General features: G+C 32.5%; 1 protein-coding gene across 2 annotated transcripts; it reads right to left on the bottom strand.

Annotated features, from left to right (window-relative positions):
- Positions 1-1,851: 1,851 nt before the first annotated feature.
- LOC127711013 (uncharacterized) lies at positions 1,852-12,401 on the bottom strand. 2 transcript variants are annotated; one of them, XM_052216952.1, is made up of 9 exons: positions 12,330-12,401; positions 9,090-9,221; positions 7,607-7,850; positions 6,355-6,422; positions 5,160-5,214; positions 4,804-4,883; positions 4,075-4,177; positions 3,078-3,186; positions 1,852-2,217 (listed from the first exon to the last, which is right to left on the bottom strand). In XM_052216952.1, the coding sequence occupies exons 1-9, from the start codon at positions 12,377-12,379 to the stop codon at positions 2,057-2,059; spliced, it is 1,002 nt and encodes a 333-aa protein (XP_052072912.1). In that variant the 5' UTR covers positions 12,380-12,401; the 3' UTR covers positions 1,852-2,056. The 2 variants fall into 2 exon arrangements, with proteins under 2 accessions (XP_052072912.1, XP_052072914.1); XM_052216954.1 differs by having other exon boundaries at positions 1,853-2,217; positions 12,308-12,401.
- Positions 12,402-18,939: the final 6,538 nt, after the last annotated feature.

Raw genomic sequence — 18,939 nt, 5'->3', positions numbered from 1 at the left:
CTTTCCGATAATTTCCAGATTTTGCTCTTTGTAATATTACGCTGACGAAAAAGTTTTAATGGGTTGCAATAACACCAATTACTGCTACTTTAAATATAAATATTATCACAAAGCAGACAACCAATGGTGCATTATGTGAAACATATAATAACATAATATAATTATATTTACATTACATTACAATTCATAGCTTGGCATATTGTATACACATATGTTTATTGTTGAAGATTATATATGTTGAATTTTGTTGTTCTTTTGATCAGCAACTTCTTATTAATCAATACAAGAAAAACCCTGGTCTTTTAATGATTTTTCAAATCAATTGCAGTTACTGTACTACTTTTAGTAACTCAGATAAATTCACATCGCAAAAAACTCATTGAACCATGAAAATGAGGTCAGGGATCCATATAGTCAACAATGCATAATATATCTATAAAAATATGAGTTGTTTATCTCTTCTGTGTCCTAAAATGTTAGGCTTTATACAACTAGTTCATACAACCATTGTCACCAACTATGCATAAGCACACCTTTTGTTTTGCATTTAACAACATATGGTCATATGTTTCAACAGTATATTATTCTGTACATGGACATACAAGCAAATTGGCTACTGCAAAAATTAGATGTGGTATGATTGCCAATTAGACAACTCTCCACCACAGAACAAATGACATAGACGTTAACAACTGTAGGTCATAGTACAGCATTCATCAATGAGCAAACCTCATACCACAAAGTAAGCTATTTAAAAAGGCTAAAAAATTACAAATATAAAACAATTCAAATGAGAAAACGAACTGCCTGAGTTATGTACAACATTTAATTTCTGAAATGTTGAGAAAAAATTTGTCCCCTCTCTTCCCCCAAATTTTTTTTTTCACCCCCCCCCCCCCCCCCCCCCCCTTTTTCCAAAAAAAAAACAAATTCTTTCCCTCAAGATATGGTCATAATCTCAATTCAAATTTCCAATGGAGTTTGCAACCATAATTACCCATTTGAATACATCATAAAAGTCTTAAAATAAAAAATGACATGCATAATCATGGCTAAAATTAATATACCTTAATCACCATTTTTAAAACAGTAAGTTCTAAAAATAAATTGACAGTTAATCACCTCAAGACAATACAACATTTCTTTATACATAATTTAAAAGCAGTGTAAGGGAGGTAATTCAAACACAACATTGTACTTTTAAAGTAATTGTCCATTAAACAGGAAACCCTTGTTTTTCCCCTTTTTTTGCCCCTAATTCCTAAACGGTTTGAGCCATAACTCCTAAAAGCCAATCCTAACCATCCCTTTGTGGTATGGAAACTTGTGGTATAATTTCAGAGAGATCCATACAGCGTTCCACAAGTTATTGTCTTGAAACTAGAAAAATGCTTATTTGGGCACCTTTTTGGCCCCTAATTCCTAAACTGTTGGGACCATAACCCCCAAAACCAATCCCAACCTTCCTTTCGTGGTTATAAACCTTGTGTTTGAATTTCATAGATTTCTTTTACTTATACTAAAGTTATTGTCCAGAAACCAAATGTCTTCGGACAACGCGGACAACGACGACGACGTGATACCAATATACGAAGTATAAAAAGCAAATATGATATACAGCAACAGATGACAACCACTGAATTACAGGCTCCTGAATTAGGTCAGGAATATACAGAATGTGGCAGGGTTAAATATATTTGCTGGTGCCAATTTCTCCACCTAACATGGAATTTCTTTATAACAATTTCAAAAATGTTTCATATTTTATTTACTTTAGTTTGCAATATCACATTAAAAACATTCAAATATCATTTGCAACATTTAGACATTGTTTGATAATAATAAATTCATTCATCTCATTCTGCAATTTTGATGTTTTTTCAAAGAGAATAACCGACTTGACTGTATACATAGTGAAATCTGTTATACCAAACCATTGTATCACAACATATTTTGAAAGTTCTTCTGTAATGTTTACCAGTGAAGATTGAACATGAATTTAATGCAAAAACCTACTCAATCCTGAATCAGCTTGGTTGAGAAAGATTTTCCAGCATCATAATTTATTCTTCTTGGTCAAATGATGCAATATTATTCCTGTAGCCACGGAAACATTTAAAGAGTCCACAAGAGGATGCACATTGTGAGCAGGATGTACACATACATGATCATCACACAAAGAAGATATTTTAAACTTCATTCCTTTTTCTTCACTCCCTACAAAGCAAGAACAAAATACCAGTAGTTCATGGAAAAAATAATAATCATTCACTTTATTACAAGAATGTAAAATGAACTAAAATATGTTATGTGTAATTAATTAAATAAATATGGTACATCATGCCCTGCTTATACTATTGAATTTTCGTATTCAGTGAACTGCATAATCTGGATTAAACCCTAATTGGACATATATTTTTAAAAGTCCACATCATACTGCATGCACTTAAAACCACTAATCAGGAATATAAGAACTAAGTTTAAAGTTAAGAATAAACTACCTTAAACATAGAACTTAAGCCCAATTCATCTCCATTTTCAGTGAACAGTGAAATCAGAACAAAAATCTGAATTTGCCATATACATGTATCTTTTTTAACCCCAACCACGGGAGCATTAAGTGTTCCCTTTCTCCATCCATCCGTACGATCATCTAAAATTAGTTTCCGTTCTGTAACTTCTGTTTGCCTCAACCAAATTTTATGAAACTTATACAATATGCCTTTTACCATAAAACACAGATCAAGTTTGAACGTGGGTGGTGTCACTTTATAGTTCTCTAGTTATGTCCCTCGGTGGCATCATCTTTGTCCTATGCACACTTTCTGCATTTTTTTAAGTTTAAGATCATAATGAACATATTTACTAATTCTAAAGTAGATGTGACCACAGTTTAATGATAAACTACCTTGAACAAAACTTTGATCTTGCTATATAATGAAAGAATGGACAGACACACAGGTATAGATTGGAAATCAAAATGCACCCTTCTATAGTATGTATGGCATAAAAATATCTAAAAAATTTAACATTGTTTTTTAATTTTATCACTGATACTATTGTATAGCAATACAAACCTATGATCAGTAATGTTGGTTGTCTGATTTGATACTGTTCTATAGGTATGCTTATGTTTTCCTCATCTAAACTTGCTCCAATAACTCTTCCCCCAAAATCTTTCCATTCCTACATAAAATATAAAAAGACATAATACTGAGTGACACATCAAGCTTTAAATACAAAATTGAAAATAGGATTTCACTTATGTTGACTAATTTGTAGATCTAGCTTTGCAGATCATTTGTACTGTTCACATTTTCTCTTTATCTGTTATATTTATCATTTTCAACAATGCAACAAATAGGTAAAAATTGTGATTTAAGGATCAAAACTCTGATCTAAGGACAATAACTCACATAGGGATTCATTGATAATTTTGGGGAAAATGGAAAGTTGGTAGATCTTGATATTCTTAATATTTTTGCTCAATCAATCTATTATGGTTTTCCAGATAATTTACAATAAGTTGTGTTTATCCTAATCTTCTTCTTATAGCCATGGTGGCCATGTTGGTTGATTTTCAGGAACAAAAATCATATAACTTTATGTGAGATACCCTAAGAATCAATCAGAATAAGTTTGATTGAAAGTTGTCCAGTGTTTCTTAACAAGGGATGACAACACTGGGCAATGACAAACTCCAAGTGATGAGAATATATCACTTGGCACAGAGAAAGGAGCTAAAAATAAATAACATGTGTGTCTGTAAAAAAAAGTTGGGAAAAAAGTGCTGTTCTTTTGTCTAAATCGGTTTCCTTAAGTTTTTGACTGAAAAATATACAAATTTCTTAATTTATCATTACTACAGGTATTAGGTATTCATATAAGTAAAATTAAAATTGAGAATAAGAACTGTTCCATAAAATGATACATTGGACCAAGGGAGGGCACTGTAAAATCTCAACAATGGGTTGGTGTCAAGTACAGGGAAATTGCAAGTGAATTTTAATATTTGAAAGTGCCTTTCCTGGGTCCAATGTATGTTGAATTGGAACAGTCCTAACAAAAACTTACCTTTATAAATTTTATTATGGATCCGTCATTTTGAACTTGTGATATGTTCATAACTTCCATTGCACCAGAACTAGCTTTACTGACCATTGGTGTTAGAGAACATCTATAAACACACAAAAATATAAAAATTTGCCTTGCAAATACATCTCATTCATAGTATGAAGAATTTCTTAAAATTACAAAATCAAGTATCCATGAAAATATAATTCATATTCATTGTAAATGATGGGCCCCCTTCCGTAGTCAGTGAAGGTTATTGTGGTTTGCAAGAACCCCCTGAAAACAAAATATAAGGGTAAAGACTAGGAAAATTGACATTCAGAAAGGAGTTTGACTATTTAGTTTCATTATCCCAAATAACCCCTCTCAGAGACATCCTGGCTACTGGCCTGAAAGCTATATTGATTTGTCAGAAAGAACATCATATAGCTACAATTTTTTAAATTAAACTATACATGCTAAGAATTATTGTCATCATGTTAAGTTTTGACAGACCAAGCAATTCTTTCAGAAACTTTAAACATTTAAATAAACAGTTACAATATCAGTGATGACAGTGGCTTAACCTGTTCTTTTAGACCAGATATATCAGTGATGACAGTGGCTTAACCTGTTCTTTTAGACCAGATATATCAGTGATGACAGTGGCTTAACCTGTTCTTTTAGACCAGATGATCTATTAAACACAAAAAATAAAATATATTAAAATACAAATAAATACAAGCTTACGTATGTACCGTTGGTAAGACAACATGTTCCACACCAAGGAAATAACAGGACCTCAGTACTGCTCCTAGATTATGCACATCCTAAAACAAAATTAATTTATATTTTGTAGTCTTTCAGTTTTTAAGTTAGACAGCGTGTCTGTATCCACTTAATTATATTTTCCCCCATTTTAATTTTTGCCAATGGTTTTCTTAAACTATGAATGAAAACTAAAAAATTGAAATTCTTTCTGAAAGAGATAAGAACACAGTCTATGTTGGAAAAAATGTTTGTTTATGGATCAGTCACTAACTAAGAAATATACTCAACAAAACTAGAGAAAGAACTTTTTTTAAATTTTGATGTCTTCAACATACCTTTACCCTATAGGGGAGTAACCAAACAGGAAAACTGCTATTCATATCTTCTTTCCTGAAAAAATCAAAGAAGGTTTAATGACGTTGGTTTATATTTTTATCAATCTTTGAAGTACTTATAGAATTAAAAAAGTAGTTTCATGAAAAGGCCTTTAGTGCTGAACATGCTGAAAGCCAAGAGTTCAATAGCTGCTCTGGTCAAACCAAAGGCTGTAAATATTTAGTACGCACAAAACATTTATGAGCAAGAGCAAAAACTGTTCAGATAACAGAAATGTTTTCTAGTTAACTTTTACATTGCCAAGGCCAAAAATAAAATTTAAATTGTTTGATGTTGCCTATCTACCCGACAATTTTATGACATAAATTGTTTCAAATGGTTGTTTTAAAGACTTTTTCTTGCTCTGACATTGTTTTCTTGTAACATATAATTCATGTTGTTGAACCAAAATTTTCTTCATCCTATAACTATTTAATGAGTGTGGTTAATAAACCTGTGATTTTATAATGCAAAGAAAATAAGATGAAAAATTCCACTTTATCTTTATGGCTTACAGGCCTATTAGAGATTGCTCTGATGTCTGACAGCACTAACAAGTCCTTAAAAAAGACTGTAAGACATCAGAGCAATCTCATACTAGGCTTCCAACAGTTTTTCAGTATGAGAATAGGTGAAATAAAATGGCAAACAAGTTACACACAAAAGCCTTTCACCATTTCCTTAATTCTAATAATTAGTGCCCGGTATCTGATTGAATAATCATTTTGGAGCTTTCATTGGTTGAAAATCAAAATAAAAATTATATTACATCATAATTTGTATATCAATGTTAAAGTACTTTATACCTAATTACATGAATTATTCGAAACTTTGACTACAATGTTTTTTATTCTTCATAAATTTGCCTCTAATGTATGTCTAATACCTCTCTCAGCCTTACAAAAAAGTGACAATGTGGATTCATTATTATTTGTGGGATATACATTTTTGTGGATTTCAGGGGACATGTCAATCACAAATTTAAATGTTCAATGAAATAAAAAATTTCTATAAGCTTGTTTGCAGACTTTTGTAAAACCATCAAATAGTCAAGAAAATACAATTTTTCCTTCATATATGAAAATATATAGGTAGCCACAAAATAAAATGGATCCACAGAACTTCATATCACAAAATTAATATTGTAATTCATACCTCTTGTTAACATACTTTTGGAAGTCAAGTTCTGGGACTATAAGGGGACTGGCATCTAAACATATGCCCTAAAACAAAAACGTATACACTTTAAATATGAAAAATAAAAGATATTTACACAATTATAATACTGTGAACAGTCATTTTTGTTTTTCCTTAATTGATTCATGTCTCTTTGGTCTCTAATTGTCTCAATAGCAATCAAACCAAATCTTCCTATTTCTATAAAAACAATAAACCAGAAATAAAAGCTAAATAAATCAGTAGAATTAGGTTTTTGTTCAATGGACATATTATGAACAAATAATATCTTAAGTGTTTAAACCAAATGGAGACAGATCTATCTCAAGTTCTGATGGGGTTATTTTTACGCCACACCACTTTTATGTTATTGTCGACTTGGTTCAGAAATAATGAAGTCACAATGAACAAAAATTTTAAATGTGCTATTCAAAACACCATTTCAGCACCAAGACATGTGAAATTGAAACTGGAAATTTTGTGGCATAAAAAAATAACCTTTTACCACCATTTTTATACATGTAAATATTTAATGTAACACATTTTTCATGTATCAACCATGAAGCAAGAATCTTGCAATCAGATTGGTTACATGGGTGTAAATAACACCCCATCCCAGTTCACCGGGGATACATTTTTTTCAAAAAATTCCAATAAAAAATAAATGCAAAGATTACAACAACAAAAATTTTGGCAAAATGATTAAAAACAAATTTAAAAAAAAAATAAATTCTGCAAGATTTTGTATCTGAAATTTCCCAAAGTATTAATTTTTCATAAATTCCAAAAAATAAAGAAAATTAAAATAAGTGAAATTTGACCATGCGCAGCAACATCGTTGTTGAAAAAAATGTGTAGTGGAAGTTATTGTGAGCTCTTCATATAAAATTTTCATGTTTACACCCCGGAATATAATGAGTTAAAGAACACATCATTAAAAATAAATTCATTATCTTGGTGTAATCAGGGGTGTACGGAATTTTTCAGAAGGGTGTATGAATTTTCAACACCCGTGTAAACTTCCTTACACCCCTGATTACACCACGATATTAAACTAAAAGTATCATAGTCAGGTATGTTATTTAGAGTTAGAAAATAACCATGAAAATGCCAGAACAATAGCACATGAAAAAAAACAAAAGGTCAAAATCAATACATATGTTTTTGTATATAATTCATGGCTGCAGCAAACTTATTGCATGTATTTTCTAAATCAAAATTAAACCATTACCTGATGAGGCTTGTCTTCTGACAACTTATCTAACATCTGTTTGTTTACAAATTCTTTCCTCTCCACCAGACCCTCAGCACTGAGTGATACATTGATAAATGACTGGTTCCCTGTCTCATGATCTGGTGTGTTCTTTACAAACAAAGTGTACAGCTTTCTTCTCCTTGCCGACAGTGCTAGTTCTATTGGATGTATCCCAAATATAATCTCTCCTTTAATAGGAAACGGTAACCTTTTCTTCTTCCTAATAAAAAAAAACTAAACATTTAAGAAGAATAAAAGAGGGACGAAAGATACCAGAGGGACAGTCAAACTCATAGATCGAAAACAAACTGACAATGCCATGGCCAAAAATAAAAAGACAAACAGACAAATAATAGTACAGATGATACAACATAGAAAACTAAAGACTAAGCAACACAAACCCCACCAAAAACTGGGGGTGATCTCAGGTGCTCCGGAAGGGTAAGCAGATCCTGCTCCACATGTGGCACCCGTCGTGTTGCTTATGTTATTACAAATCCGGTAAATAGTCTAATTCGGTAAGTCACATTCGTGAAAAGGGAAGGGTATTGTAGTTACGACATAAGGAACATATCCGATATCATCTGTGAAACGGTTATTCCATAACGGTCAACCAACTCGTGATGGCGTACGTAAAATTTACGAAGGGATGATTTCAACTTCACCATTTGGAACTCTTGGCTTAATAGCTTCCTTGTGAGCAGCAATCCTCTATCAAGGAAATAAATGTGCACGGTCTTTATGTTAAATTTTATAGAAAAATCAGGTTAAAATGAGTGAATGAGAACTGTTAACCTTAGTCTCACAAATAAGAAAAATGTTTCAACAGCTATCTACAATAATTCTCATTATCAAGTTGTAATAAGGCTGAGGAAGTTATCTATTCAACCTCTCTATTGTCACTTTGTGGTCATCTGGCACACCAATAAGGACAAACTCAATACTGGTCTCATCGTCATAATATACTTAATAAGAGTTCCATGCATGTATATAAACAATTGAAAATGGAAATCTAAGACTGGAATAATTTCCTCAAAAAAAAAGACGAACCTTTACATATAGTTATGATAGTAAATAATGAACAAAAATATCATTTACTTTGTGTAATTTGCTTATTGACTCATATTTGGGGTTTTGATTTTTCAGTATAACAGTTTCATTAGGAATGGTAGCTGTGAAACCGTAGCTCATAGGTCCTAATGATATTTTTTGACAGACTAGACCGCAAATTGTCAATAAATATCATAAGGACCTATGAGACAGTACGGTTCCGCAGCTATAGGAATGGTTGAGACCTTTTAAATGGCTGATCTAAAAACTTAGAGATATATATGCAAACTTTCTCAATCATTACATGAAAGTCTTGTCAATGAGATTTATATTTTTAACATGTGAAATTTTTTAACCTATTTTTTTGTTCTGTATTCTCATTATATCATTATAATCATGATAATCATACTTGTAATTATTTGTTTTCACACTACTGGTTGCCTGCCTTTGCTGGATCCTACTTGGAATGAATGTTCTTCTGCACACAATACAGCATGATACACTAAACAGATTTCTCATAGTGATGTACTTTGATCTAAATCTAAATAAAAAAAATAACTAATAGTCATTCATCAAAGCCTATATACATGTATAAGGTAAATTCAGAAATCATTTCAATTTTATATGAATCAAATAATGCGACTGGGTGAGGATAGCAATAATAAGAACTCATATTTTGATATCTAATTCATATATCTGTACACCATGTACACAGCTTTTCCCTAAATCGAAATAATCAATCTCACATTCTGTCCATTCTTTAAAAATTGCAATAATAAATGCACACAATAATTTTTGATTTTGCAGTATATATAGATATATAAAAATGTTTAAAAAGCAAAATACATCATGAGATTTTTTGAAATAAAGGTTTTCTGGTTATAATTCCAGTGAGTGTCATTGAGTGTTTTCAAAAGAGTATGATGCATGATAATTTAGAGTCATTGTTTGGCCCTGAACTTGCAAAGCAAATTAAATTTATCAAGCCTTGGTGGTCTCTTGTTCACGAGTGTGATAGGTTGTGAGTTAGAACCCAAGCCAGGTAAAATTGGTGTAATGCTGCTTCCTGCATTTAAAATGAGTAAGAGCCAAGACTGGTCAGCTCGGAATCAATATAATGTGTCTGGGTAGTGTGACGTATGTCTTCCAGCGGACTGTTACCTTGTGAACTAGCATGTTAAAAATCTGGCTCAGCATGTTGGTCTTAGACTAGTAAAAAGCAGGGTTAATATTCATTTTACATTAACATGTCCTCATCCTGAATATGCACTTAATTTGGCGCTGGATGTTTAACAGCCATACATCATGTAGATCAGCATCAAGCCTTTCAAAATTATGTCAGTTCTATATGTTCTATTAATGAATACTAGGATAATTTTTTGTATGACATTAATTACCAACATTTCCCATAATTTTGTATTATTAAAAGCTAGCTTAAAGAAATTATTTCCTTTTAACGCCATAGAAATGGAATAATAGTACACTATTTGATGAGTTGCTATCGACTTGGAATTTGACAGTTGCAGATTCATATCTTTTCAACTTTTTTTGCTCCATCAACCGGGCATTTTTTTTTTTATAAAATTTGTAAAACTTCAAGGCCACGAAAAAAAAAATAACAGTAAACTTTACAGAGAATAATATCAAAACTGACTGCATGAAGTCTATATATATATATAACTGCTACTTGGACATTTGATCATTGCTGTGACTTATTTGAAGGGACTTGACATTTGTAGTAGTATTTAACAATAACTTGCAGTTTTTCAGTGTCCCAAACATAGGCACTAGCTTGTCTCTAAAAAACATTACCTATATACTTAGTCCAAATAATTATACTTCTTGAATGGCTATTCTATTTTTTTCTGTCACAGGAAGACGTCACAGAAAAAAAATTAAAATAGCCTTCAAGACGTCACAATTATTTGGACTACTATATACTATGTAATTTGTTTTTAGAGACAAGTGCCTGTGGTCCCTCATTGCAACTTATCTACTTCTAGTTTTCAATTATCAGATTATTACAAGACTTGAAGTCAGAAGTGGATATGGAGCTACATTTATGGTCAATGCATAGACTTTTTACAGAATCTGGGTCCGTTCGCCCTGATTCACGTTCGCCCTAATACCTGTTCGCCCTGGGTCCGTTCGCCCTAATTCCTGTTCGCACTGAGTCCATTCGCCCTGATTTCTATTTTATTTTGTTGTCTTGTATAGTATAAATTATTTGAATTAGTTATGTTAAAGTTTGTTGAAAATTTCGCCGAATATTTATGTTGTCACGGTATTGCTGCTACCAGATAATTATTTTTCTTTTGATTTGCATTAAATATTCTTGCCAGAATATTCATCATGTTGAATGTGGGCAGTATTTTGAAGAAGAAGAAAAAGTGTTCAGAAACTGGAAACCAAGTTATCTGTACGGATTTATCTTTTTTGAAACCTTGTAACAATTTCAAAACAATCCAAACAGGTGTAACAAGATCCAACTCACTCAACACCTTGAGATCAAAGAAGCCAAGCGGCGAAAACAATTTCCCTTTAATGTCTTACAATTCTTACATCATTGTTTTAACCCATTCCAAGCCGACTTGTTTATTTAAAAAAAAAAACAATTTCATTATTAATCCATCAAAAACAATAACTACAACAATCAGTGAGATCAAAGACATCGTAATCATACCTAATCAGCATTCTAAATTACAAAACTTTGAATTTTTGGAATACTAAGCCTTTTCCACCTCAGGAATAGATTACCTTAGCTTACCTTTGGCAAAACTTTTAGGAATTTTAGGTCCTCAATGCTCTTCAACTTCGTACTTTATTTAACCATTTTGATTCGAGCGTCACTGATGAGTCTTTTGTAGACGAAACGTATGTCTGGTGTACAAAATTTCAATCCTGGTATCTATAATGAGTTTATCTATAATCAACAGTCATTAAAAGTAATTCTGAATAAAAACAATTGTAACAATGAAGCCAATTAGCCTGATTAATGCTCCAAAACAAAAACCATTTTTTTTTTATTAATTGCCATGTTTATTCATGAATTTGGAGAGATATATATTTTTTTAATATTTACCATTTAAATATCTGAATAAGCATGATAAGATTATAAACCTTAAATTATACCATAAATATTAATATTTTTTTTTTAAATTAGAGCGAATGGACCCAGGGCGAACGGACTCAGGGCGAACGGACCCAGGGCGAACATGTAATTAGGGCGAAAGGACCCGATACCCTTTTTACTAGTCCAAATAATTATGACGTCTTGCAAGGCTATTTTAATTTTTTTTTAAATTAAAATAGCCTTGCAAGAAAGGCGTCCCAGAAAAAAATTAAAATAGCCTTGCAAGACGTCATAATTATTTGGACTACCTTTTTACATGTGCCTGCCACTCTTAGACTAGTCCAAATAATTAGGACGTCTTGAAAGGCTATTATATTTTTTTCTTTGACGCCTTATTTAAAATAGCCTTCCAAGACGTCATAATTATTTGGACTAGTCCTACTCCAAACGTTATTTTTGCCCCGCACCCCCTTTTTCAAAATCCTTGATCCGCATCTGGAAGTCATCAGAGACAAGTGTCTGTGACAATTCCTGATTAATACAGAGTCATTTACCAGTTTAGCTGATTAACCTTACGAGTGTAGTAAATGCTTATTTAAATGTGACATCTGCATCGCCCTTGCCATGTGCTGTTCGTTTATTTTGTAAACAAGGGATAACATTGGTAAGGGGAATGAGACTATTAATTCATTATTATCTATTCAAAAGATTTTAGCATCGACTGGGACTTGAGGACTGGGATAATGATAAATATTCCAATAATTTTGATGAAGCAATTTCAATATTGAAAAAGCTTATTTCAAAACAGTTGGACTAAAAACTTTTTGATTTTGTGCATACGATATCGATCACCAGTGAAGAGGGTGGTAAAGGGTTATTTTCGTGCAACGTGTTTTGCCATTTTTATTTCACGTGCAGCCGTGAAAAAGGTTCGTTATTCACCGTGTTTCGTGAAATCGGTAAAAAGAAATTTTTAATTGTTCGTTCATCATGAAATGGCAAATTTTATTTCACGTTCTTCCGTGCAGATACCCCCCTTTACGCCCATCAGTGTGTCAACGTATATTTGTTCCGCCTAACAGAAGTTCCACTGGAAACTTTGTTATAAACAATGTCATAATATCTGTTCCTGTTGGAACAGGTATTCTATACCATTTATTCCGTTAGGAACATTTTTTGTAATATTTATTCCAGTGGAAATAATCATATTCCAGAATATTGTTTCTATTTGGAACTTATATTATGAAGGAACTTCTATTCCGTGACAAGTGAATGAAAGTTAATAAAAGATATAGTACAGATTATTTTGGTTAAAATTTTTGATCTTTAAAATATATGTGTGGACTCAGTGATGATACAATTGAAAAGTAATTCAATTATATTGCTAATCATGAAGTTTTAATTCATAACCATGATAAAAAAAATATTATAATTTTTTAATGATATAAACTTAAAGTTTCTTTTTAATATTATGATTTATATTTTATTTTTCAGTTATGTTATAAGTGAACATGTCCAAGTTGTTTTGTCTCATCCCATCTCAGATGACTGCCCATTCATGGCCCTAAAGACTAAAGTGACGCCTTCCCAAAGAGCAAGAGACCAAGGATAGGGGGGGGGGGGGGGGGGGGTCTCAACATGGGATTTTGGGTAGATTTAAAAAATACCCCCCATTCATATATTGAATAATTGTGAAATCCCTACCTATACATATATTTCACAGCGAAATCATAACCCATTCATATATTAATCAGCTCAAATAGTACCTAAATATATCACAATTGGTCAATTACTACCGATTGATATATTTCCTCGGTAAAATTGCACCCCATTGATATATTTGACGTATCAAAAAAGGGACCCATTCCAGAGGCAAATATGTATATACCTTCATTTAGGAAGAGACTTTTTATTTTGAAAAACTAGATTTTTTTCGTAACATTTTGATGATCGGGGAACGTAAACCGTATGCCGATCAACTTATGAATCTGATGGATCTATTAGTACCGAACGTGCGAGACCCTCATGGGTGGTCAACAGTGGCGGAACCAAGGGGGGTGGGGTTCCGGGGGTTGGAACGATCAATGCATTTGAATGGGGACATATAGTTGGAACCCCCCCCCCCCCTTTTATAAATGGCTGGATCCGCCCCTGGTCAAGGTCGTTAAACATCCCCTACAGTATCTATTAAAGCAAAAATGAGACTAGGCGCTAATAACCCCGAATTCGAAAGAAGGAGATATAATAATAAACTCTTGACACAGAGATATGTCTCGCTTGTCGGCAGAAAATTCACAAAAAGACAATCTGAATGACACTGCGACATTGCTAATTAATCGAATGTTACTGGACCATGACCTAGAGGGGCAGGGCATCGAGATGGTTGACAAACATAGATGTAGTGATAGTAATGCAGCTTTATAGAAAATATCTGATTCATTGTCTATCAGAAGTTATTTATAAGTTTCTTTCAAACTAACTTAATAAGCAGAAAACTTAACATTGAAAATTGCAAGTTAATTGGAAGACATTGGACCATGACCTACAGGGGCAAGGGATCGAAATAGTCATCAAACTGATATATACTGATAGTAATGCAACTTTATAGAAACGTATCAAACTAACTTAAGCAGAAAACTTAACTTTGAAAATTGTTGATTACTTCAAATTAGTCACTGGACTGACCTAGAAGCAGGGCCTCTAAATAAGAGTCAAACTGATATGTACATTGTACACATAATAATGAAACTTTGTAGAAAAAAATCATTGATCTATCAAAAGTAGTTCCTTTCAAACTAACTTAAGTAGAAAGCTTAACAATTATTGACGCCATCCCCGCCGGAAAAGCAATATACATATGTCTCGCCAGCCGCGAGAAAGGAAAGATTTTGTAAACTATGTATGCAAAACAAAACTGAAGACAAAAACCACTTCATGTGGCATTGTCGAAGGGAAAGAGAAACCCTTAAAACAAGAATATCTAAAATTTATTTATATCTTAAAATCATCAACAATGATAGTTTTACATCAAAACTATTATCTAACAGACTGAGTGGGTTTTTACCATGTTTACAGATACTAAAGATGTGTTCTTCTTATATTTCTTACTAGTCTAGTCTATAAATAGAAATGGTGTATTACAAACATATTGATTACATAACATGCAGTTAACATGGTTCATATAATAACTTGTATACAAACTATCGAAATCAAAAGTTACCAGCCATTATATTTTATGTATTTTTTATACAATGTACTTTGTATTGAGCCTTTACCGATTGTTATAATTGCGTTTGTGATAATAAATGTGTCTATAGATCTCTATAGATATAATCACAAGGAACAACAGGATTTTTGGAGTTGCAGAACTTCAGAACGAAAAACACCTGTAGTAGTATCTACCAGGTGTGAAGAATCTAGGTCATCATCCTTCTAAAATATAAAGCTTTGCACAAATAGTTTACGGAGTCGCCGGAATAGCATTCTTTTGTCTTGCATACGTGGAGACAAAAAGCTTTGAATCAGAGACGAACTGGACTATATTCTGGCCATTTTTAAAACAAAGGTATAAGGATAAAATGTAAATGACCAAAAGGCGATGTGGCTAAACGTCAATGATACAGCGAACCAACGACATAAAAAAACCTAAAACATCTAGAACATGTAGAATGCAATGCAAGTCTGCACCAATAGTAAGATTACTATACATTTTTTTAAGGTCTAGGTCGAGTCTAAAATATTATGAATACATTAAACAGAAATAGATGTGTCCCATTTTCGGTGTAAAATATAGTAAACTATAGCATTTTGTGTCCGGGGATACACGGACACGTATATTTATGGGGTAAACAAATGAGTTCAAATCTAGATACAACTTTACATTTATATATAAATAGTGAACACAAGTGGACACAATGCTATTTCCATGGATTATTAAGAATTAAAAAAACACGTTAAAGGGCCCAGCCACCTTAAAGTAGATATCAAAATTTCAATAGAGCCGGCAAAATAGCCACTGCCTACTAGATAAGTGTGTCTATATAAAATTTACATTTGTGGCATTTTACATTAAAAAGGCGATCAATTGTATAAGATTAAGCCTTTAAACTGAATTATTTGAGTATTAATATTTATAATTTATCATAATGATTGTGTCCGTGTGTCCAGCTACAAAATGCATGCCAACTAATTTTTGCACCGGAACCTTGCCATGCACCAATTAATGTATAGAAATGATATACAAAAATCTGCCATCAACATCAAATTCTTCAAAGAACATATGACATAATATAACACTTGTTCTGCAAATTACCAGGAACTAGGACTGCAGTAGATAGTATGATTTTTATATCAATATTTCACGATCTTAATGTCAACTGTTTTCTAATTTCTCAGTTCTTTTTCTCACTTATTTAAAGTATTTCATATCTATTTATTCCTAATACCAAAGACGTTTTACTACAACTACAATCTGATATAGAAATTGATTTTGTTAAAATAAAGATACTAAAAATTTTAGTTGCAATTACCTGCAATTCTTGATTGAAACCATTTGTATTTAGTCCATTTTAGTGTAAGCTCAATTCGATATTGGCCACGGTAACTCATTTTTAAGGTGCCTGAAACTGGAAGTTTGGAATAATGTGTATTCTCTTGGAAACGTTAAATAAAATGCTCCGCTGGGGCGCAGCTTGATACGACCGCAGAGGTCGAACCCTGAACAGTTGGGGCAAGTATGGACACAACATTCAAGCTTGATACAGCACTGAATTTGGATTGTAATTCAATATTTGACACATCATAGGTTTCTGACACAGAATGAATGTGGTCTAAGAACTTAAAAAATTTTAATTTATCTATTCAAACCATATCATTATTATTTGCTTTTATATATTAATCAGAAATAACCAATTTAAAATGGAAAATTTTAAAGAAAAAAAATGAAAAAAAAATCCCCCCCCCCCCAAATTTTTTGAACCCCCTTATGATTCATCACCCCCAAACTCAATCCCAGCCTTCCCTTTGTGGTATGGTACCTTCAACTTGCATACATGTGATGGACTGTGAAACTAAGATCAGGAGTTTGGGAAATTTTGGTCAGGAGATTAGGACTCAGATCAGGAGGTTTTTAATCGACATAAATTCTGTCGTAAATGTAACCGTGTGCTGTAGAAATTGTCTGTTAAAGTGTGTTTTCTTCAACTTTCCATCCGAATGTATTATGTTTATAGTACCCTTGTACGTATATATTTTCTCTATCTTTTTAAACTTTCAACTTGTTCAATCTAACATTCTTCTTTTTTAGTATGTTCTTTAAATTTTTTAGGTCATATCTGTTTTACCATTATTCATTGCAATCAAAACAATTGCTTATCTATCTGCAAGTAGATCTTTTGTTTTATCTTTATGCAAGTAGATTAATTTTTTTTTTATCTTTATTTTTTTTTTTTATCTTTATAATGCTTGATAAGTAATACATTCAAACTATATTCATGGGTCATAGTTATTATATAAATTTCAATTTAAGCCTTGAAAGGAAGTATAGAACCCTCAAATAATTTTCAAATTATTATTTTTTTATTTGTCCTAAGACATTTAAAATCATTTAATTACCATCCTTTTATGATTATTTGTATAATTTATATTTTATTTATATTCTTTTAAAAATTTACATTATTTAAAGGAAAGTAACTTAAAACAGGATAAATCAAGGGAAGTAACCCAACATTCATTTTAACTACACAAAGTTTTATTACACAACGGCAGTTAGCCTGAGGTAAAAATCGTTGATTACCAGTATGTTTGACACCCAAGGTGACAAGTGAAGCCATATAATTATGCATGTTCATTGATTTACAGGTAAAATATAACTTCAGGTTATGTCAGTTACACCAGATATGTTGGGCTGAAATTTTTCATTCATGAAATATTTCATACACGGGATTTTTTTGTCGGGAGGAGACCCCTGAAAACAGGATTATTGTACTCCCGTCGGGAGGTTCACATGTACAATTTCAGAGAGATCCAAACACTTGAACACAAAATATTGTCTGGAAACTAGAAAAATGCTTGTTTTTTGGTCCCTTGTTGGCCCCAAATTCCTAAACATATATGGCAATTACCCCAAACTCAAACCCAGCTTTCCCTTTGTGATATGGAACCTTGCAGTACAATTTCATAAAGATCCATACACTTACACACAAGTTATTGTCCTGAAACTAGAAAAATGCTTGTTTTTTTGCCCCTTTATGGCCCCTAATTCCTCAGATTTCTAGGGAATTACCCCCAAAATCAATCCCAGCCTTCCCTTTGTGGTATGGTACCTTGCAGTACAATTTCAGAGAGATCCATACACTTGAACACAAGTTATTGTCTGGAAACTAGAAAAATGCATATTTTTGGCCCCCGATTCCTAAACGTTGTGGGCAATTACCCCCAAAATAAATTCCAGCTTTCCCTTTGTGATATGGAACCTTGTAGTACAATTTCATAAAGATCCATACACTTACACACAAGTTATTGTCATGAAACTAGAAAAATGCTTGTTTTTTGCCCCTTTTTTGCCCCTAATTCCTAAAATTTGGAGGCAATTACCCCCAAAATCAATCCCAGCCTTCCCTTTGTGATATGGAACCTTGTGGTACAATGTAGGAGAGATCCATACACTAACACACAAGTTATGTCTGGAAGTTACAAAAATGCTTATTTTTGGCCCCTTTTTGGCCCCTAATTCCTAAACTGTTGGTCCCATAAACCCCAAAATCAATCCCCACCTTCCTTTTGTGGTATTGAACCTTATGGTTAAATTTCATAGAGATCCATTCACTTAAACTAAAGTTAGAGTGCAAAAACCAATGTGTCTTCGGACGACGACGCCAACGTCATACCAATATACGACCACAAAATTTTTTTGCGGTCGTATAAAAAGATCTAGTTAAAGGATCATATTATCATATACATGTTAACCATCCTCTACATCGTGGGAGAGAAGTTGGTCCTCAGAACAGCGGATTTCAATTTTTATCTACTATCTGACTATCGGAGTCAGAATGTGTCTTAACTTAACAAAAAACAGATGCGTGTCAGTCTACTACCAAAGCAGGTTTATTTTTCCATCTCATTGGTCCTGAATAGACGTAGTGTGTTCAAATCTGTTGAAGGACCTTATAAATATTATATATTACTT

The sequence above is a fragment of the Mytilus californianus genome, unplaced genomic scaffold, assembly GCF_021869535.1.
Source record: "Mytilus californianus isolate M0D057914Y unplaced genomic scaffold, xbMytCali1.0.p SCAF_8, whole genome shotgun sequence".
Taxonomy (NCBI): Eukaryota; Metazoa; Mollusca; class Bivalvia; order Mytilida; family Mytilidae; genus Mytilus; species Mytilus californianus.
Note: the sequence above shows the minus strand (reverse complement) of the source record. Positions and strands in the feature narration are given on the sequence as shown.